We start from the raw sequence: 18,778 nt of genomic DNA, 5'->3' as shown, positions 1-18,778 counted from the left end.
CGCCCCACCCACAACCCCCACCCTACACCCATTTATATATTCATACTACATACACGCATCTTACACTAATCCAATTAAAGGAGGATTTCGTGATCCTAGCATCCTCTTTTTACGACATTTTTCAGTAGATATCCACGAAAAAAGATTATTCCCAAAATTTAAGTTGATTCCGATTTTGCATTTGCGAGTTATGCATGATTATGTGTATTACACTGCTCCATAGGCCACTGTTGTAATTTCGTTCTGGTATACCAGAACGAAATTCAAATTTGACGATATTTTTGCTAAACGAATTAATCTGCAAGAAATTTTTGGTACATAACAATATGTAGCCAGAGGTTTCCAGTGGTATAAAAATCTCAACCTGTTTTTTGAGAAAAGTGGGGCGATGAGGCTGTGGATCACGAAATGCCCTTTTAATATGTCCTACATGATATTAACAACATTAAATGACAAGACAAAAAAAGCATTTACTGATTCATGAGTGATTTGTACTTGTCATATTACACTAGTATATAGAGTTACGAAGGTTTCTATACCATGTACTTCCATACCTGACAGGCAGAATGAGATGGTTTGTACGAACATTAGTCGAAAGGTCTTGACAAATATCAAACAGGGTTTTTCTCCTACTTCTGACAATTGATATTGCATTAAAAGGGGGTACTACACCCCTGCGCAGATTTGTGCTTATTTTTGCATTTTTCTTTCAAATTATAGCGCATTGGGGACAAGTAAGATTAGAGTCACGCGGTAGCCGTGACCAGCAAGTTTTTTAAAAAAGACTGATAAAGAAGACTAATAACAGATGCTCCCGCGAGACTATATTTACACGTAACATTAAAACACTTGACTTCTATTGTTCGATGTTATTTTTCGCTGGGTACAAAATGTATCTAAAACCATGCTAAATGTTATTTACAGTCCCAGGTGTAATATCGTGACAACTCATTAATTCCAAAAGGGCCACCAATCCTACAGTCAATCATTGTTCGTAATAAACAAATATTTTTGCTTCCATTTCACGCGGTATTTCATAGCGAAAATTAGTTGCAAATCATACTGATCCAGAATTTTTGGACACTGCTACAGGTCTACCTGGTTATCACCTTCACACTACTTTTTCAGATTCACTTCCAAATATACCCTAGCAGATTCCTGGATACCCTACATACAAATTCTGAGCCCCGTTCGCCAAAAAATCAAGTTTTTCACAATTCTTTTGTTCTTATCGGACGACGCATCCATTTATATAATAAATGCTGTATTTCGACAAAGTATTTTACAGCAGAGGTCCGTGGCCTAATGGTTAGTGCGCTTGACTCCAGATACGCTATCCCGAGTTCGAAACCCGGTGACCAACTGATTTTTTTTTCAATGTTTTATTAAACAATTTATTGTCATTAATCAAGGATAACATAATTTTAAACATCCAGTGCTATTGTGATATTATTTTTTATTAAAGCAAGTTGTTTGATTCTCATGTAAATTGTTTTTTTGTGTTAAGGGCCTATTTAAAAACACAGCATAATGTGATACAACACCATCAAGGATCAAAAGAAATCTGAATAACACAAGAAACCAGATCAGGTATTATAGGGTATGCAATACGAAGTTACTCATTGTTATTCTCATTTAAATATATTTTGTCCTACCACGGGCAAATTCGCATGATAATAGGACAATGATGATTGTGATATGTATGAATGGTTGTTGAATCGATTAAGAGACCTGACTCTCTGTCATCTTCAGCTATCGTAGAACATGACAATTGTCATACCGTCCCGGTAGGTTGATTACAAACACTCTGTAGGTGTGGAAAATTGTTCCGCTAGTATGGAAGGCCAGCAGGAAAAAATAATATCCAAATAACATTTATCAAGCATATATAGTACGGAAGCGTCTATGTGACACAACTTGACAAGATAATTATCTTGCCATGTCGACTTATTATCAGCATTATGTCAACATGACGATATAAAATATCTCGCCAAGACAACTGAACAAACAAGTCAATATGGCAAGATAAATTATCATGCTAAGTCGACATACCAAAAATGGATGTCTTCTTCCCGAAATAAATTATTATGCCAAGTCAATTTAGCAACAAATTAATGTCTACATAGCAGGATATTTTGTCACGTCCAGTTGACTTAACAAACAATACAAGTCAACATGGTAAGATAAATTATCATACCAAGGAATAGTAATTTTTGACACCGTATAATTTAAATTATTGAAAAGCATCCTCGGGATGTAGAGGAGGGCGGCCCGAAATTAAAGGTAAAATTAAATCTCAAAAGACCGCCGACAACCGCCGCTCAATAGGGATATCCAACTAGATTGCCCCGCAGGGCTACAAAGAACCACAAACCGCGGAATTTCGATATCCAGCTAGATTGCCCCGCAGAACTCAGGAACCACAAATCTTGAAATATGGATATCCTGCAAATTAAAACCACAAACCGCGAAAAACCGCCAACAACTGCCGCTTAATAGAAATATTCAACTATATTGCCCCGCAAATCAAAAGAACCACAAACCGCGAAATTTGGATATCCAACTAGATTATTTCGCAAAGGGCTATAAAGAACCATAAACCACGAAATATGGATGTCCAACAAGTTTTAACTATAAATTAGCCCTCGATAGAGGGCAAAGCTTGAAGGATTAGGGAAATTATAACCACGAACCGCGAAAATTGCCTTAACAAACAATGTAAGTCAACATGGTAAGATAAGTTATCATATCAAGTAATAGTAATTGTTGACACCGTATAATTTAAATTATTGAAAAGCATCCTCGGGATGTAGAGGAGAGGGCGGCCCGAAATTAAAGGGAAAATCTCAAAAGACCACCGACAACCGCCGCTCAATAGGGATATCCAACTAGATTGCCCCGCAGGGCTACAAAGAACCACAAACCGCGAAATTTGGATATCTAGCTAGATTGCCCCGCAGGACTCAGGAACCACAAATCTTGAAATATGGATATCCTACAAATTAAAACCACAAACCGCGAAAAACTGCCAACAACTGCCGCTCAATAGAAATATCCAACTAGATTGCCCCGCAGGGCTATAAAGAACCACACACCGCGAAATATGGATGTCCAACAAGTTTTAACTATAAATTAGCCCTCAATAGAGGGCAAGGCTTGAAGGATAAGGAAAATTATAACCACGAACCGCGAAAGACCTCCAACAACCACCTCAATAGAGATATCCCACTATATTGCCCCGCAGGGCTACAAAGAACCACACACCGCGAAATATGGATTTCCAACAAGCTTATACAATAAATTAGCCCCGATAGAGGACAGGGCTTGAAGAATAAAGGAATACCACGAACCGCGAAGAAAGACCGCCAACAACCGCCGCTCAATAAAGATATCTCCAACTAGATTGCCTGCAGGGCTACAAAGAACCACAAACGGCGAAATTTGGATATCCAACTAGATTGCCCCAGTGCTACAAAGAACCACGTACATTTTAGTTATAGCTACATATACTCGTATTTTTTATTGTCATAAATCAAGGATAAAATATTCAAACTTCTATTTTTCGCTTTATTCGTCTTATGGAGTACTTCGTAACCGGATGACTTTTCAAGCTTGGAGCTACTCGGCTTCATTCATAAAAAGAAACGAAATCTACCAAAAAAAACGTTGACAACGTAAAAGAATGCAGCAAGTTTAAAAGCCCCCACCTCGGCTCACTTTTTGAAACTTGGTCCCATTTGTAAAATATACTGATTTAAACTTTGTCATAATTATCAACTTAAAACATTTCCAGAAGTGTTATGAATCTTTAATGTGCCGATGCGATATATTACTTAAAAGTTGTTAGCATTCTGGAACGATCAGAAAGGTTATTATGTTGTTCTTGGCCAATATCCTATATATGTTTTGTTTTATAATAATTATTAAGTTCATGATCAATGATTGAATTAAACGAATAACAAGTAGGCATGTTAATGGCAATGATGCTAAAAACACCGATTTGCTGTTGATATTCAAAATGGGACCAAGTTTCAAAAAGTGAGCCGAGGTGGGGGCTTTTTAAACTTGCTGCTTTCTTTACGTTGTCAACGTTTTTTTGGTAGATATGTATATTATAGGGGCAAGGACTGCAACTACTGCACTGGAAATTTTTATTTCAGCACAGACAACAGATATGGAGTTACAGTCAAAAATGAGGGAAAACCAATATTTGATCAATAAATCAATAACTACTTGCTTTGAGTTGCTGAATTTTCAGTACAGTAGTTGTAGTCCTTGCCCCTATAATATACATATCTTACTTGTCACCAATGCGCTATAATTTTTGAGAAAAATGCAAAAATAGGCAAAAATTTGACCAGGGGTGTAGTACCCCCTTAATTGATTACATGATCATAGGATGAGTAGTTACGACCAAGGACTGTTTTGTAGATCTTTTCACTCAAACCACAGTAGTGTATTCAAGTGTTTGTCTGCGGTAACTTTTGAAACAATCGTAAGCTCATCCTGAGTAAAGCCACATTTCTTGTGATTAAGCATAAAAGACACATATTAGTTCTGGTTGGCATGTTCTAGTTAGCATGCCGTTTACTATGTTTACCTGGGCGTCCCCACAGTGGGCGTCCCATTTCAAATCTTTTTTTAACCAGAGACCGAGCACTTAAAAGTTAACGTATTGAGAGAGTCTAAGTCATCACCAATCTAAAAACTGTATGGAGTGTCACTGATTTACGCAAAATTAACCAGGAGGGCTTTGCATTTGGCTGAATTTAATTTGAGGTTATTATTTTCAGCTCACTAAACTATTAAAATCTGTTAAATTGATTTTTAAGCCAGCCCTTATCAGGACCATGACAGCTTTCACAAATGTCATGCCATCAACATATTATTTCCAGTATTGTGAATAGCATTTGTGACAGCATTATTAATAATAATAATTGAAATCCAATCAGATAAAATATGATGCCTGTTGTGTAAAAAAAATCACAAATTCATGGCACAATGGTTCTTCTCACAACAACATCGATCATTTTCTCATTTTATTTAACAAAATGTGGTTGATAAGATCGAAGACTCTTGAACCACTCTGCCAACGTTGTGATTTTTAGAACTTTGGTGAAAAAAGTGCATTAGATTTAAATAATGACTGGTTGATACTCCGGAAACATTGCCAAATTGTCTGATATCAATAAAATCCTCTTTGTCCTCCAACATCCTTCAGCAAGAGCAAATCGGAGTGAGTGACACGGACCTGAGTTTTTCAACATTAGAGGACTGGTGATAGGAATTGGCACAACGAGAGATATCAGTCAATGATATGCTGATCGAGTTCATAATCAAATTTACGGACAATTTAAAGCCATCAGATTGCGCCGCTATAGATGGTTTCACCTTTTTGAGCTCAGAGTAAACATCCCATTGGTACAGGTGGGGGACTGGATTTTGTACAGACATATAATGCAGGAATCTTAGGCATGTCAAGAGGTTCAATAAAGGCTGACACATTAGCGAATGTTTTGTTTATTGTGTTATCCTTACCTCTGCAATCATCCTCATCAACTCCTGGGACGCTTGTTATTATTTGTGACCATTTTAATATGCCGATACCACTTACGGGGCTCTGATTCTGAAGATATCCAATTCTCTGAGCATGATAAACTATCTTAGCTTTTAGTAACATCTCTTTTTACATTGTCACGTAAATTACGCTATCCAACAGCATTAACCTCGAAAGCTTGTTGATGTTTTCTAATCAAATTTGACACATATGAAGTGATCCAAGGCTCATCATTACTGTGAATCCTTTCTGTGTTTAATGTCTCAGTCTAAGTCTCAGGCAAATATTTAAGCATAAAACGACTGTCTGTATGATATACATTATAAACTTCTCCCCTATGACAGTGGGGAAGAGGGGGTGTATATATAGCGGATCATAGTTAAAAAGTAAATGCGACCCAATATCTTTCCCTATCGCCATTTTGCCCTTATCGTCCCGATTTGGACCCAATATGTTCGCCTTATTCACAAGTTAAAGAGTAACAATCAATGGTAGCCAACCAAGGGAAAATAACGTTATTCTGTTCTTTTAATTATTGCAATTTCAGCGTATGTATTGAGGTGGATGGGATGTAAGAGGGATAGGGTGTAGGAGCTTGTAGGGGTGGGTTTTGTCAACATTTCGATCTGAGCTTTTTAAATGTTGAGCATTAGCTAATTTGTCATTTGTCATTTGCAGTGCACTTTAATAAATGAAAAAATAAATAAATGTAAATATTAATATATCACTTTATGCCGTAAACAGCCTCAAAGCGCTTTATTCCGCCCTCATTTGAATGTCTGAACCACGTTTGCAGCCTACAAATGGGGCAGGGTTCATCAGTACAAAACTGTGACTACCCCTAAGAGCTTCCCATTGCGCCTGGGTGGGCTGAGGCAAGCTAGACAAAGCGCCTTGGCCAAGGGCGCAACACGGTGGTGGGACGGGGCGTCGAACCCAAGCACGTCGAACAAGCTCTTAAATTATGAGTCCAAGGCCGTAACCACTGAGCCACTAGACACTAAACACTAGTAAACGATATTATTTGGAAAATTGAAGTTATTTCTAACAGTTCATAAAACAATAAATTGAACTTCCGTATTCGCCTATTTTAATTTGTATATTACAAATGGGCATACAGACCAAAAATACGTGTCATTCTATTCTGTACAATACATACATCAACTTCCCATTTTGCGATTAAATCCCAAAGCTACATATCATTCATCCTCTGTTGTCATAGAGCTGTTCTTCATCACTTCACCACCAGGTTCAATGACACTCATCCAGGAGATAATCCTCATAAACCATCATTTTCATTTCAAAATTAAGAAAACACAACCAGACGTCTAGGAACAGGTGCATTCTTATTCAGTGTAATTTGTACGGGGACATGTAATTCATCAGCTGTGAGCTCATCTATACGGTTTGTCGTTTACTGGTAAGGGCACAAGTAAATAGAGCGGCTCCGTTAAATAGTTAACCCTCATTTATTACGACGGGGGTTGCTGGATATACAACCCCATCAACGTTCAAACAAACCGCCAACCGGCTCCTTGTAGTTGCGCTCATATGGTAAACATCCGAAGTTGCTATGATTTTTGCCTGGAAAACAACGCAATTCCGTTCTCTAATTATTGCAATCCCTGCTTATGTGTTAAGGTGGATTGGGTGTAAGAAGGCAGAGGGGCAGGGTATAGGAGTGGGTTTGTGTGTGTTTTGTGAACATTTCGATTTGACCTTTTTAAATGTTAACCAATAGCTAATTTCATTTGAAAAATATAAAAATGTCCAAGGTCATTTGCAGTGCACTTTACTAGAAACTAACTAGTCCAAGACCGTAACCACTGAGCCACCGTGTCCCTCAGATCATGAGTCCAAGGCCGTAACCACCGAGCCACTAGACACTAAACCTTGGTAAACGATATTATTTGGAAAGTTGTAGTTATTTCTAACAGTTCATTAACAATACATTGAGCTCATTGTAATTTGTATATTACAAATGGCATACAGACCAAAAATACATGTCATTCTATTCGGTACAATACATACATCAACTTCCCATTTTGCGATTAAATCCAAAAGTTACATATCATTCATCCTCTGTTGTCATAGAGCTGTTCTTCATCACCACAAGACTAGGTTCAATGACACTCATCCAGGAGATGATCCTCACAAACCATCATTTTCATTTCAAAATTACGAAAACACAACCAGACGTCTAGGAACAGGTGCATTCTTATTCAGTGTAATTTGTACGGGGATATGTAATTCATCAGCTGTGAGCTCATCTATACGGTTTGTCGTTTACTGGTAAGGGCACAAGTAAATAGAGCCGACTCCGTATGTTTTTTGCCTGAAATCCACTTCTTGACCAACTTTGATTCAAATTGGATCGATTGAGCCCATATTTATTGGTCGAGCTATGAGTTTTAAAATATTGGACGAGACGTAGTCGAGTCCAATATTTTAAACCTCATAGCGAGACCAATAAACATTGGGCGTAAAGCATCCAATTTTATCATTATTATGTTTTGGATCCAATATTTTCACACACTTGGATTCATCAAAACATAATAATGACTCAAATTGGTCAATTATGACATCAACCTGGGCGTGGTTTTGTACTTTTTTTTGGTATCAATGGAAAGAGGAGAGCCATCATACATATCCATTGGTTAAATCATAGATAAATTAACATGATTAAACACACCGTAAAATAACAGTAGAATATAAGAAGACAAATCGATGTATTTGACTGCTTTGAAAAAGACAACAGGCAAACATTGTACAATTTGAAAACTCGATTATTCTTAAAATATTCTCAACATGTAAGTCACAAATCTAAGTCAAAAGTAAGTATATTATCAATTATTACTAAATATTACATTACTAAATACCACAGCAAATCGCGCAATAAATCTGTCAATCAATATCTATTAATTTTACAGTATACATGCAAAATTGCGATGAAAATGTTTACTGCACAATACACTGTTAAGTGGGGTTTTTTTACAGAATTTTGTTGTATTTGTACTACAGTTTATATAGTTCGGGACTCGGGATGAACTCATCCAGAGTTTCAAAAGTTACCGAAGACAAACTCTTGACTACACTGTTGTGGATTGGCACTCCAGCATTACATCAAAACAATCTATTGATATTGAAAAGATCCCAAAACAGTTCTGGGTCATGATGATGCAATCAATTCATGCAATCTCAATTGTCTGGACAACAGAGGTAGGAGAAAAACCCTGTTTGAAATTTCTGTGGTACAAATATTATTAACATCACAGCCTATTTTCATAAATTTAAGAGGTGTGTAGGTTAGGGGGTGGGGTGGGTGTGTGTATGTGTGGTGCGCTTATAATAGGGTATGCCAATGTTTAACGTTTGTGTTTGTCTTTCCACTAATTTCTTCCCGATTTTTTTACAGATTCCTGTATATATGAAGGTAGAATCATCAACAACAATGAACATATTGTCCACACTAAAGATCCCTGTTACTTTTGTATATGTAAGGTAAGTATGTGTCGGTAACCAAACTATGAAACAAATAAACATTCTAGAATCGGCACCTTCCTGATGTTGATATAAAGCCTGCACAAAAAGTAACGCAGCTGTTATAAATACGCCTATAGCTTCAGAATTAATAATTGATTCCACAATATTTCTACATAGAAAGAAGGATGATTTATTTCCGCGCATTTATTTTGTCAAATGTCAATATTAGCAACACAGTGCTTTTAAATAAAAATGCCTGAATTTAAAAGTTTCAGTTTATAGCGATCAATGGTTTACGCGCAAGCATTGTGGCACGTAAAATCCTCCATTTATCTTCGCGCTGACTTCAAATCAATACAAATAGCTGCAACTTTTAAATTCGGGTATTTTTCTTTAAAACACGGCTGTGTTGTTAATACTGAAAGAAATTGGACAAATGAAGTATTAAAATGCGCGTAAATAAATAATCCTTCTTTCTATGTTGAAATATTGTGAAAACATTTATTAGTTCTGACGCTATAGGCGTATTTATAACAGCTGCGTTACTTTTTGTACAGTCTTTAGTTAACATTGATGTCACATCGATATCACGTACAATAAAATAAAGAAAGTGAGGTTAAGAAAGGTATTACATGATGAAATAATCACGTTTTACCCTATAATATGGGATATCGATGCGATATCGATGTTCACCCCATCACCGGCAGGAAGGTGCGCATTATAGGAATGGTCTATAGACACCTACACCTCAATGGCAGACATTGCTGGGTCCCCTTAGGTATATCCCACCTAAAATGTGAAATGATGTGGCCTTGGCGGGGATATTTAACTGCATTCCATCACCCGTGTTACACGTAGACAAAAGAATGATGAAAGTTTTCAACACAATACAATTCAACATCGATTTTAAAGCGGATTCAATCCACCCAATTGAGCAGTAACAACACCAGTTTGGTGCAGGCGGGACCCAGTAATGGCCGACTGAATTCTGACCATCACTTGGTTCGTTGGATTTGTCTATAGTGTTGTTGTAAATTACCATTAACATTCTATTTTTGTGGCTCTCATTATTCCCATCATTGGCTAGATGTTTATTCTGAGCTTTTCTTTAGTGGAAAGTCAATATAAAAATTAGTAGTTTGCTACAATCCCAGTGTGAAGAAAGTTCAAGAAACCAACACATACATACCAGATTATTATTATTATTATTATTATTATTATTATTATTATTATTATTATTATTATTATTATTTATTACTCATGCTTCAAACTGAAACGTCCAAGTCATTTAAGATATTTTAACTGCACTCTTAAATATACATAATTTATCAAATGCCTTAAAGCTATTTATTATGGATTTAATATGGAAGCCAATTGAATTTTAAGCCGCGTCTGTGATTGAATATCATCAACGCGATTTCTCTGCTGATCGTTCTCGAAAAAAATACAGGAAAATGTTCTACTTTAATAAACGTACACATTTTACGAAAATCTTATATTTGTGACCACGTAGTTTGGTCAAAATTATACAATAGCAATAATTTTTGGAATTTTAAAAAATATAAAAAAAGATTAATGGTAGGAGCAACAGATAAAACTGACGGGTCTTTACCAAAGCTACGACCATTTTACATAACAGAGTTTATAGAAACAAAAATTGACAAGAAACAAGAAAATTGGTAGACTATTTCTCTACTTTAAAGTAAAAATATCAAATATTAAAAAAAATATTAGGAGCAAATGTCTACCTTATTCTCGTATATATGACTCATACATTTCGTTAGGTATTACAAGTATATCTTAATTTATAAGAAGTGTAAGACCTGATTTATACAAGTACGATTAACCCTTACATTGATAAGTACTTTTAAACTTAGCACGAATAGTCAAAAAGTGGCAACTTTCGTTTATTACCATATTTCAAATAAAAAATAATGAACATATTTACTTGTTTGGTTCTTCAAATAACCATTGCTATTTTGGAAGCATATTCAAGATTTTGTAACATATACCCACTAAGGTTAAATTACCAGTCCGTATATATGACGAGTATCATTGATTAGACCATCTGTTCCAAGTTCTTTCATGATCCGCTGTTATCAACATATGAAAAATTTATATTACTTTTTTGCAAGAAATGAATGAATATATACATCAGTAGGAATCATGTCATCGGAATCTCTTCAATTAAGCATTCCAATCTTGCAAAATTGAACAGCCAATCGATGTGTGATTGGCGCTATAGTTGATGACTCTGTTGCATCTAAAAACGTAAGCGGCTGCTTACCTCTCCCCACGCGAGTGTCGACTGCAGACGACAAGTTTGATTTTTTAATTACAAAATTGAGATGATAAATGTGCGTGGCCATATGTGGTGTGATCAAGCAAAATCAGTCTGAAGTCTGACATATTCAATTTCTATCTTATAGGATTGTAAACAACATTTGCAAAAATTACATTTTGCAGAAAACCACATTGAATTTCGACAACCAGTGCAAAAGATATGAGCAGTTAAAGAATTTCCAAAACAATAGGAAACAAAAGGAAATACTTCCTTTGTTTGGCTATATCTCAAAATAAAATATTTCCGTTTTCCATATCACATATTTGGAATCAGCATGAAAAAATGCATACAAATGAGTACAAGCAAGCCTAGTATTGGTTCATAAGATAACTCTTGATACATGTATTTTGAGAAAATATCTCAAAAGTATGACTTTTTATGTTGAAGACTATGGCTAGTACACAGAGCATTTATGAACCATCAACCCAATATCTGAAATGAGTTTTTACATATATGTTACCGAATACTATAGATCATCAAGTGCGTTAAGTTCAGATTTCTGGTTTCTTGATATTCATAATATCGAAAGTGAATTCATAGCACTAATATCGTTCAATCCATCTTCAATTCGCAGCCTAAGTTGATAGATTTGCTTATCTATAATAAATGTTGGTATATTATTTAATGTACAGTATATGATGATATACAAAATTCATAAATGTCATATCGTTTGTATATTTTTACAGAACGGCAACTTCAGATGCAGGGTTCGAGAATGTCCTGAAGTCAACTGTCAACCTGGACAAAAAGAAATAATAAGATTGGGCAAATGTTGTCCGGTGTGTTACCGTAAGAATCAGAATATTTATTTTCATGATAAAACAATCTTGAAGGTGTAGCTCGGAAAACGACCGACAGTACTATAGATGTAGATATGCTTATTCATCAAGTTTGTTATTGTTAAACTATTAATTGTTTTCACAAAACCAGTACAATATGCAGTGAAAAGATGATCAAATTCACCAACTGACATTTCATCCGTCTAGACCAGACGGGTTACTCCAGAGTTGTGAAGCTCTGCTCGGACGGAAACTAGTGTTGTCAGTCCTTTCGTAGCTTTTCAGCATAGGATTGTAAAGAATGCTCAGATTGTAGGTGCCCTCTTCTCGATTCATGAAATTGTTGCTTCTTCTCCTCCTTTTCCATATGGATTCCATTATCCGCCGCTTGATACGTTCCTCCTGCAGTCTTTACACTTCTCTGCTGATGGATAGCGACTAGTAACAATGATTCGCAACTCAGAAGAACTTCGGCTGGTCTATACGGATGAAACGTCTGTTGTGTCATCCTTTAACCACATGTTCTACTTGTTTTGTAAAGTAATCTTCAATCTAATACCGTAAAACATCGTCTACAAGCATATAGAGTGCTTTTGATTAAAGCTAATTAAGACGCCACCCATCGACAAAATTATAATATTATGGAGTTTGAGCAAATTTCAATTTTCTCAAACTCCATAATATTATACATGTAAATTAAAATTACCGATACAAGCATATACAAACAAATACTATTGTAAGACCAATCTATTGTATTGGAATATTTACGGCTGTCTCGTATTGGTGAAGCTTTCATTAAAAATACTATAGGCCTATGCTTGTAGACGAGGTTGTACAGAAGTTGACGAATGACATTTCTTGAATTCAACATTAATTTCTCATGGTGGAACGTATTAGAATATCGACATAATTATAGCGGACGCCAAAATTACCAACCCTCTTCACCATTCCATCTCAAACCACAAAACCTTTTTGGGCGATAAGCGTACGCGCTTCTCGTTCTTTCGCCTGAGTCTTTCATTGTATGTTACTATTCAAAATACATTCAGTGCACACACTTCCAGAGGAGAATCTTTATGGGGGAACCAGAAGCAATAACACACGACATCGTTATTTACAGCACCCTTGGGAAAACATTACCAGTTACCAATCCTTTTGTAAACTGGAAGATATAAAGAAATATTCTTAGATTAGTGTAAATTGCCAGAATTTCACAGAATCCTATACATGAGAACCACCAAACGATACTTATATCATGAATATCATACGATAACTGCTATCACATAATGTTGTTTTCTAAGTTGGACAACTTAGGGGCTGTGCAATAATTATGTTCCCCCGGGGGGGTAAAATTTCCAAACGGCCCGCCAAAAATCGCTTGCCCCCCCCTCTCGCTTGCCCCCCCCTCTCGGCCCGCCAAAAAATCTTTGCCCCCCCCCTTACACATGCCAAATTTTTGGGATCCCAATTTTCAAACCTTAAATGGTCTAGATATATGTTGCGAGCGCAGCGAGCAGGAAAATTTGCATATTAAAGCGTTTCCGCACTGTTTTCCTAAGCCTTTTAGAGCGTTTTATTTAAAAGGCGCCCCATGAATGTGTGCCAAAAATCGCTTGCCCCCCCTCTCGGCTGGCCAAAAATTGCTTGCCCCCCCCTTTCAGCTCGCCAAAAATTTCTTGCCCCCCAATTTTACCCTCCCCAGGGCTCATAATTATTGCACAGCCCTTAGGAAGAAAAACGCATACTTGACGTGACCTGGACGACTCTGGATTTGCGCTTTTATTACAAACGTTTTCCGAAATTTTGTTGCATCGAAAGGGATAGACGGAGCTCCAAGATTTCAATATTTTCTCCCTTCTGTAGCGACAAGCATTAAGGAGATTTTTTTTCTTACTGATTCTAGCGAAAACTATATTTCTTTATTGTTTTCCAGCGCCATTACCAGATCCTCCAACAACTCCTGGTAATATGTTTGAAATGTTTGAAAATCTTTGTTTTTTGCACATGCAAGTTTTCTTTCATGCAATTGGGCAATTTGCTAAAAGCTAGTTTCAAATGCTTATGTGTTATTTTATTTCACAGCCAAAAGCCTGATCTCGCTTGATCCTTCACATCTTGCACTTGAAGTCCCTTTACAATATATGCCATTATTTTTCCATTTCTTTATGGAAATGAAACTCATTTATTTTGCATTTCCTATTCCGTCAGTTCTCCAAAACGGATCATGTATATTACAGTTGAAAGATATTCGTGTGATCTCGATGATCTTCAATTTCACGTGTTTTTACTAACTACAAAAGTTAGCGATGTTATATTTACAAACCGTACATATTTTCCATTTTCAATGCAATTATTGCTGATGCTCAATACGTTTTAGCGGTAAATAGCCCGTTAAACCTTAGAAACTGTGCTCTTTGCTATCAGTTCTTTATATTTGTACTATTTCTTTCTTGTACAGGTTGTAACAAAAAAATATACAATTTAAAAATAGTATTAGGCAAAACATGACAGTTATTGATTGTATTGAAATTTATTTGGTAGTAAAGGTAATTTCTTAAGCTATTACATAAGCTTTGTTTCAATAAAGTTGGTGGTCTACAAACGAAGATATGGCCAATTGTGTATACAGTAGTCCTAAAACAGCTTGGGCAAAAGTGGCCAAAATCGTGCAGAGCGTTTGAACCTGAACTAGAAAAGACACCAAGTTTTACTGTTAGCCAAGATATTACTGATCCTACTTACACATTTACGCCATTTTGTCTAAAAAGCAAAAATGCAATTGCTAATCATAAAAGTCGATTTTAGGCAATGCAAACTTGATATGCGCGAAAATGTTAAAAGTGGTCCAACTCGTTTTCTGGACGATTTAGTTAATTGAGCATAGCATTTGAGCCCCAACTGGGTAAAGTAACGAAGATGTTACTGATTCCACAGCATATAACATTTCTGCCACGATCCCTTTTATATTTTTCCGAGAAGCGAAATTACAATTGTATAATTTTTATTGTTACAATTTGTATTGTGATAAAATCTTAGTTCTCTTTTACAAAAAATAAAACACGTGTTAAAACAAGTGATTACCGTTTGTGTTTGGTGCCTAGCAGATGGATATATTTCTTGTTTTTGTTTATTTTTGCTTGCTTGTTTTTCGTTACCTGGTTGCAATGCAATTGTATCGTAGTCCAAATAGAAGAATAGCTTCAAATAGAGTAGTATTGTATGAAATGTGAAAACTACATTATTAGTTGTGTAGGGGTGTGTGTAATGGGGGTGAGTTTGTTGGGGATGTGCAATCCAATTGGTGTTGCATTAGTGTCAAAAGTTGTACTTTGTCGTGAACACCGCATACGGGCGAATCCGAGATTGCCAAATATATACCATCCATATACAATTTGCCAAGCGAGTACGGCAAAACGGCTTTGAACCGTAAAGCAATCAGTGACGTTGCCCTCTGTAGTCAGGATAACACAAAGGGATACTGACGGGACGTTTAGAGTTGTTTGCTATTCGACGGTATGCGGTAATTACGACAATAATGCATGTAATAATTATAATACTAGTGAACTATACCATGACTGTACGTTAATACTACCCATAGAGTTGCTTGGGTATAAACACCACTTATGTATTCAAATTATAGCACGCGTCCATTGTTATTTTAATATGTTTATATCAGCATATCATATTTTTATATAGTATTTTTATAAGATATACATCGTAGTGCACGTTTGTTCAACCAGTATCGTGTTTTTTAAAAAGTTCAGTTGTGTCTTTGTCAGCAGTGTCCGAGTAAATACCCATTACATTTTGACAATTCGATCAATGGGCCTTTTCAAGGTTTCGGTTTTTGCTCTATTTTTAAAAACTACTTTAAAATCCAACAGATTCGTGTGTTAACAAAAGTGGAAAGTTGGAGAAAACTATCGTTGTCAAAATGTTCTGGTCGTGATGATAGTAATCATAAGAGAATAATGACGATGATGGTGATGGTGGTGGTGGTGCCTACAATATTGCTGATGAGCTGGTAACAACGTGCACGCTGCTCTCTACATACTTTAGGTTAATGCACTTCAAATCAAGATATGAGAGATGCATTTCAAACGGTCTGTTTTTCATTTTTTTGCCAAAATTTATGGTGAAATATCAAGTATTTATGGTCTAATCATTGTAATAGGTAAGAAAATAAAAATTTGATGAAAGCTTTCATATAAAATTGTAAAAATATTGGGTGCATTTTTACAAAAGATATTTTTATGCATGAATATATCTGGATTTTGTTTAATTTCTTTTTTGGATATCTCAAATAAACATGAAATTCTGTCATGAAAATTGTTGCCAGATAGATATCAATGTGTTCTTTCATATTAAATGCACATCAGGAAGTCTTATAACAAAACTATGACATTTCTATTGCAGCTCCTGGACCTAAACCAAAGCCAAAAACCCTCCCTCCACCCCCTTTAATCCCTCCGCCTCCCCGTCCATAGTAGCAATATGGCCTGAATTCCAGCCAACGCCAATAATTACCCCAACGCCCACTGTTATCTTAGAATACAATATGACGACAGAACCGACACCACAATCAACAACGGCGACGACGAAAATAAAGCCGACGACACCGACACCGACACCGACACCGACTGAAGAATCAGGGACTTGTCAGGTAAGACAATTAGATACATTGTGTACAAAAGGTGTTAAAAGTATCATTATCAAGTGACGTAATAAATCGGATTAACTACCATAGCAATTATAGATGAATACAATTTTGACTATATCGCCTTGCACTACAAGCAGGTTGCACTCATCATCTGTGTATGTCTGCAATTATAGATTGAATACAATACCGCTCTTTTCAAAGATACCAGGGCCTAGATTTCGACGAGAATCACAGAATCGATTCGTTCTTAATTCAGTTGTGAGAATCATCTTCTCTCATTGTATCATACAGCAAGTGCAGTGACTATGATGGATTTTGATTCTCGCAAACCAAGACAAAATCTAGGCCCTGGATACTAATCTTACAGGTGCAAGTGATCAACATGATATGGCTCAATGCTTAGTTACCGCATGAACGTTTGTACAAGGGGGTGACACTAAATTCACGATTGTTCTATTAGCAACGCAAAATCTATGAAAAATTCAGCTGGTTTACTAGCTAGAAAGTGAGGCCAGTTATCGATCTGTTATAGCTCGTTATGAATAATTCATGTTCGACCCCTTGGATCATGTTAATTGAGTTTGGCAAATAACAACGTTGTTAGTTTTGCGAACTTTGCCTGTTCAATGAGAGCATAGCGCGCCCCAATACATCTGGGCACAAAACAGGCGAAAACGATCCAGTTTAATGAAATGGCGGACGGGTATTCCCATCAGGCACCAGTGATATGTTTTTTCAAAGAAAGTCTACTAATTTGATATGAAATGACATTTTGCAATAGCAAAGTCAAAATTAGGACTTGCTGTCAATAATATGAAGGAAATATGTGACAGAGGCAAGGTGGGAAATACAAGTAGTATTTAAGTTATAATAACCTTTGATACCCGACCTGACCTTCCATCATGGCGCCTTATTCGTCTTTATGTATTTCTATTATGCTCTCAAGTAAAATAAAATACCAATTTGCACTGAGCAGACAATGTTACTTGGCTCCCAGCATGAATTATTGATTTTATACGGAAGTAAAGAAATGCACAGTGTATGTGCATGATGTGCAAGCATACTCCAAATATTTACGGTAAATCTGAATAGTGGTCACATGTGACATATCATGTGTTCGGGAAATCATGTGGCAACATTTTAAGATTTCAGGCTTGTTTACTAGTTAATTGCCATTTGTACTCTTTATTATTTATCTTTGTTAATTAACATATATTTTAAATGCTGATAAATCGTGGTTGGCTACCCATGATATCTGTTAAATTCAATGTTTTATGAATATAATTCTACCACGCAGAGGGGGTCACGCAGCAGAATTTCACATCACCTGACTTAGCTACATTTCGAAGCTCTGCTCTTCAAATTCATGTAAATTTCAAAGTTTATACATTTAATATATTTAATATGATACTAATTTTTTGTTATAACCAACTGGTACACGAAATATACCAGCTTATTACCTATACAGAAAGGTGATTATCACCCTTCACTCAGCAAATTGACATGCCCGGCATATGCAGCCATTCGCCGTCTGGATAACATGACTGTCGCCCTCAATACGTCTGGGCACAAATTTAAATAACAATACGCTATTTACATATCAATGCGGCCTCATGCTAATTAAAGCTGCCCCATCCAGGAGATCATCCTTGGTTTGTAGTACAGGGCGATACAGTCACAAATTGTATTAATCTATTGCTATGGTAGTTGATCCGATTATTATGTCACTTCTATAGCGAATAAAGAAGAAGGAAAAAAAAACACCGCCTGATATTTGAAAAATACATCGCAATGTTAAAAACCAATATTTAGGTTATTAGAGGCCGTCAGCGTGACGTCATATGCCGCCATCTTGTGGGTACACGCTGTGATGGTCGTTCGATCTCCATGCGTGAGCAGCAAAATCACCGCGTTGAGGCGCGATCAACAGCTGCGTGGCAAGCTGCGCCCTGCGC

At 36.4% G+C, this 18,778-nt stretch overlaps 1 protein-coding gene across 1 annotated transcript in view; it reads left to right on the top strand.

Moving 5' to 3' along the window:
- Nucleotides 1–18,778, top strand: part of LOC140154431 (uncharacterized) — a 76,685-nt gene that overhangs the window by 44,798 nt on the left and 13,109 nt on the right. The window contains exons 3-5 of the mRNA XM_072176997.1: nt 8,973–9,058; nt 12,071–12,173; nt 16,714–16,826. Of these exons, the coding sequence (XP_072033098.1) occupies nt 8,973–9,058; nt 12,071–12,173; nt 16,714–16,826 (302 nt within the window). The remainder of the gene's footprint in view (nt 1–8,972; nt 9,059–12,070; nt 12,174–16,713; nt 16,827–18,778) is intronic.

The sequence above is a fragment of the Amphiura filiformis genome, chromosome 6 (assembly GCF_039555335.1).
Source record: "Amphiura filiformis chromosome 6, Afil_fr2py, whole genome shotgun sequence".
Lineage (NCBI taxonomy): Eukaryota > Metazoa > Echinodermata > Ophiuroidea > Amphilepidida > Amphiuridae > Amphiura > Amphiura filiformis.
This window is presented reverse-complemented; position numbering and strand designations above follow the sequence as displayed.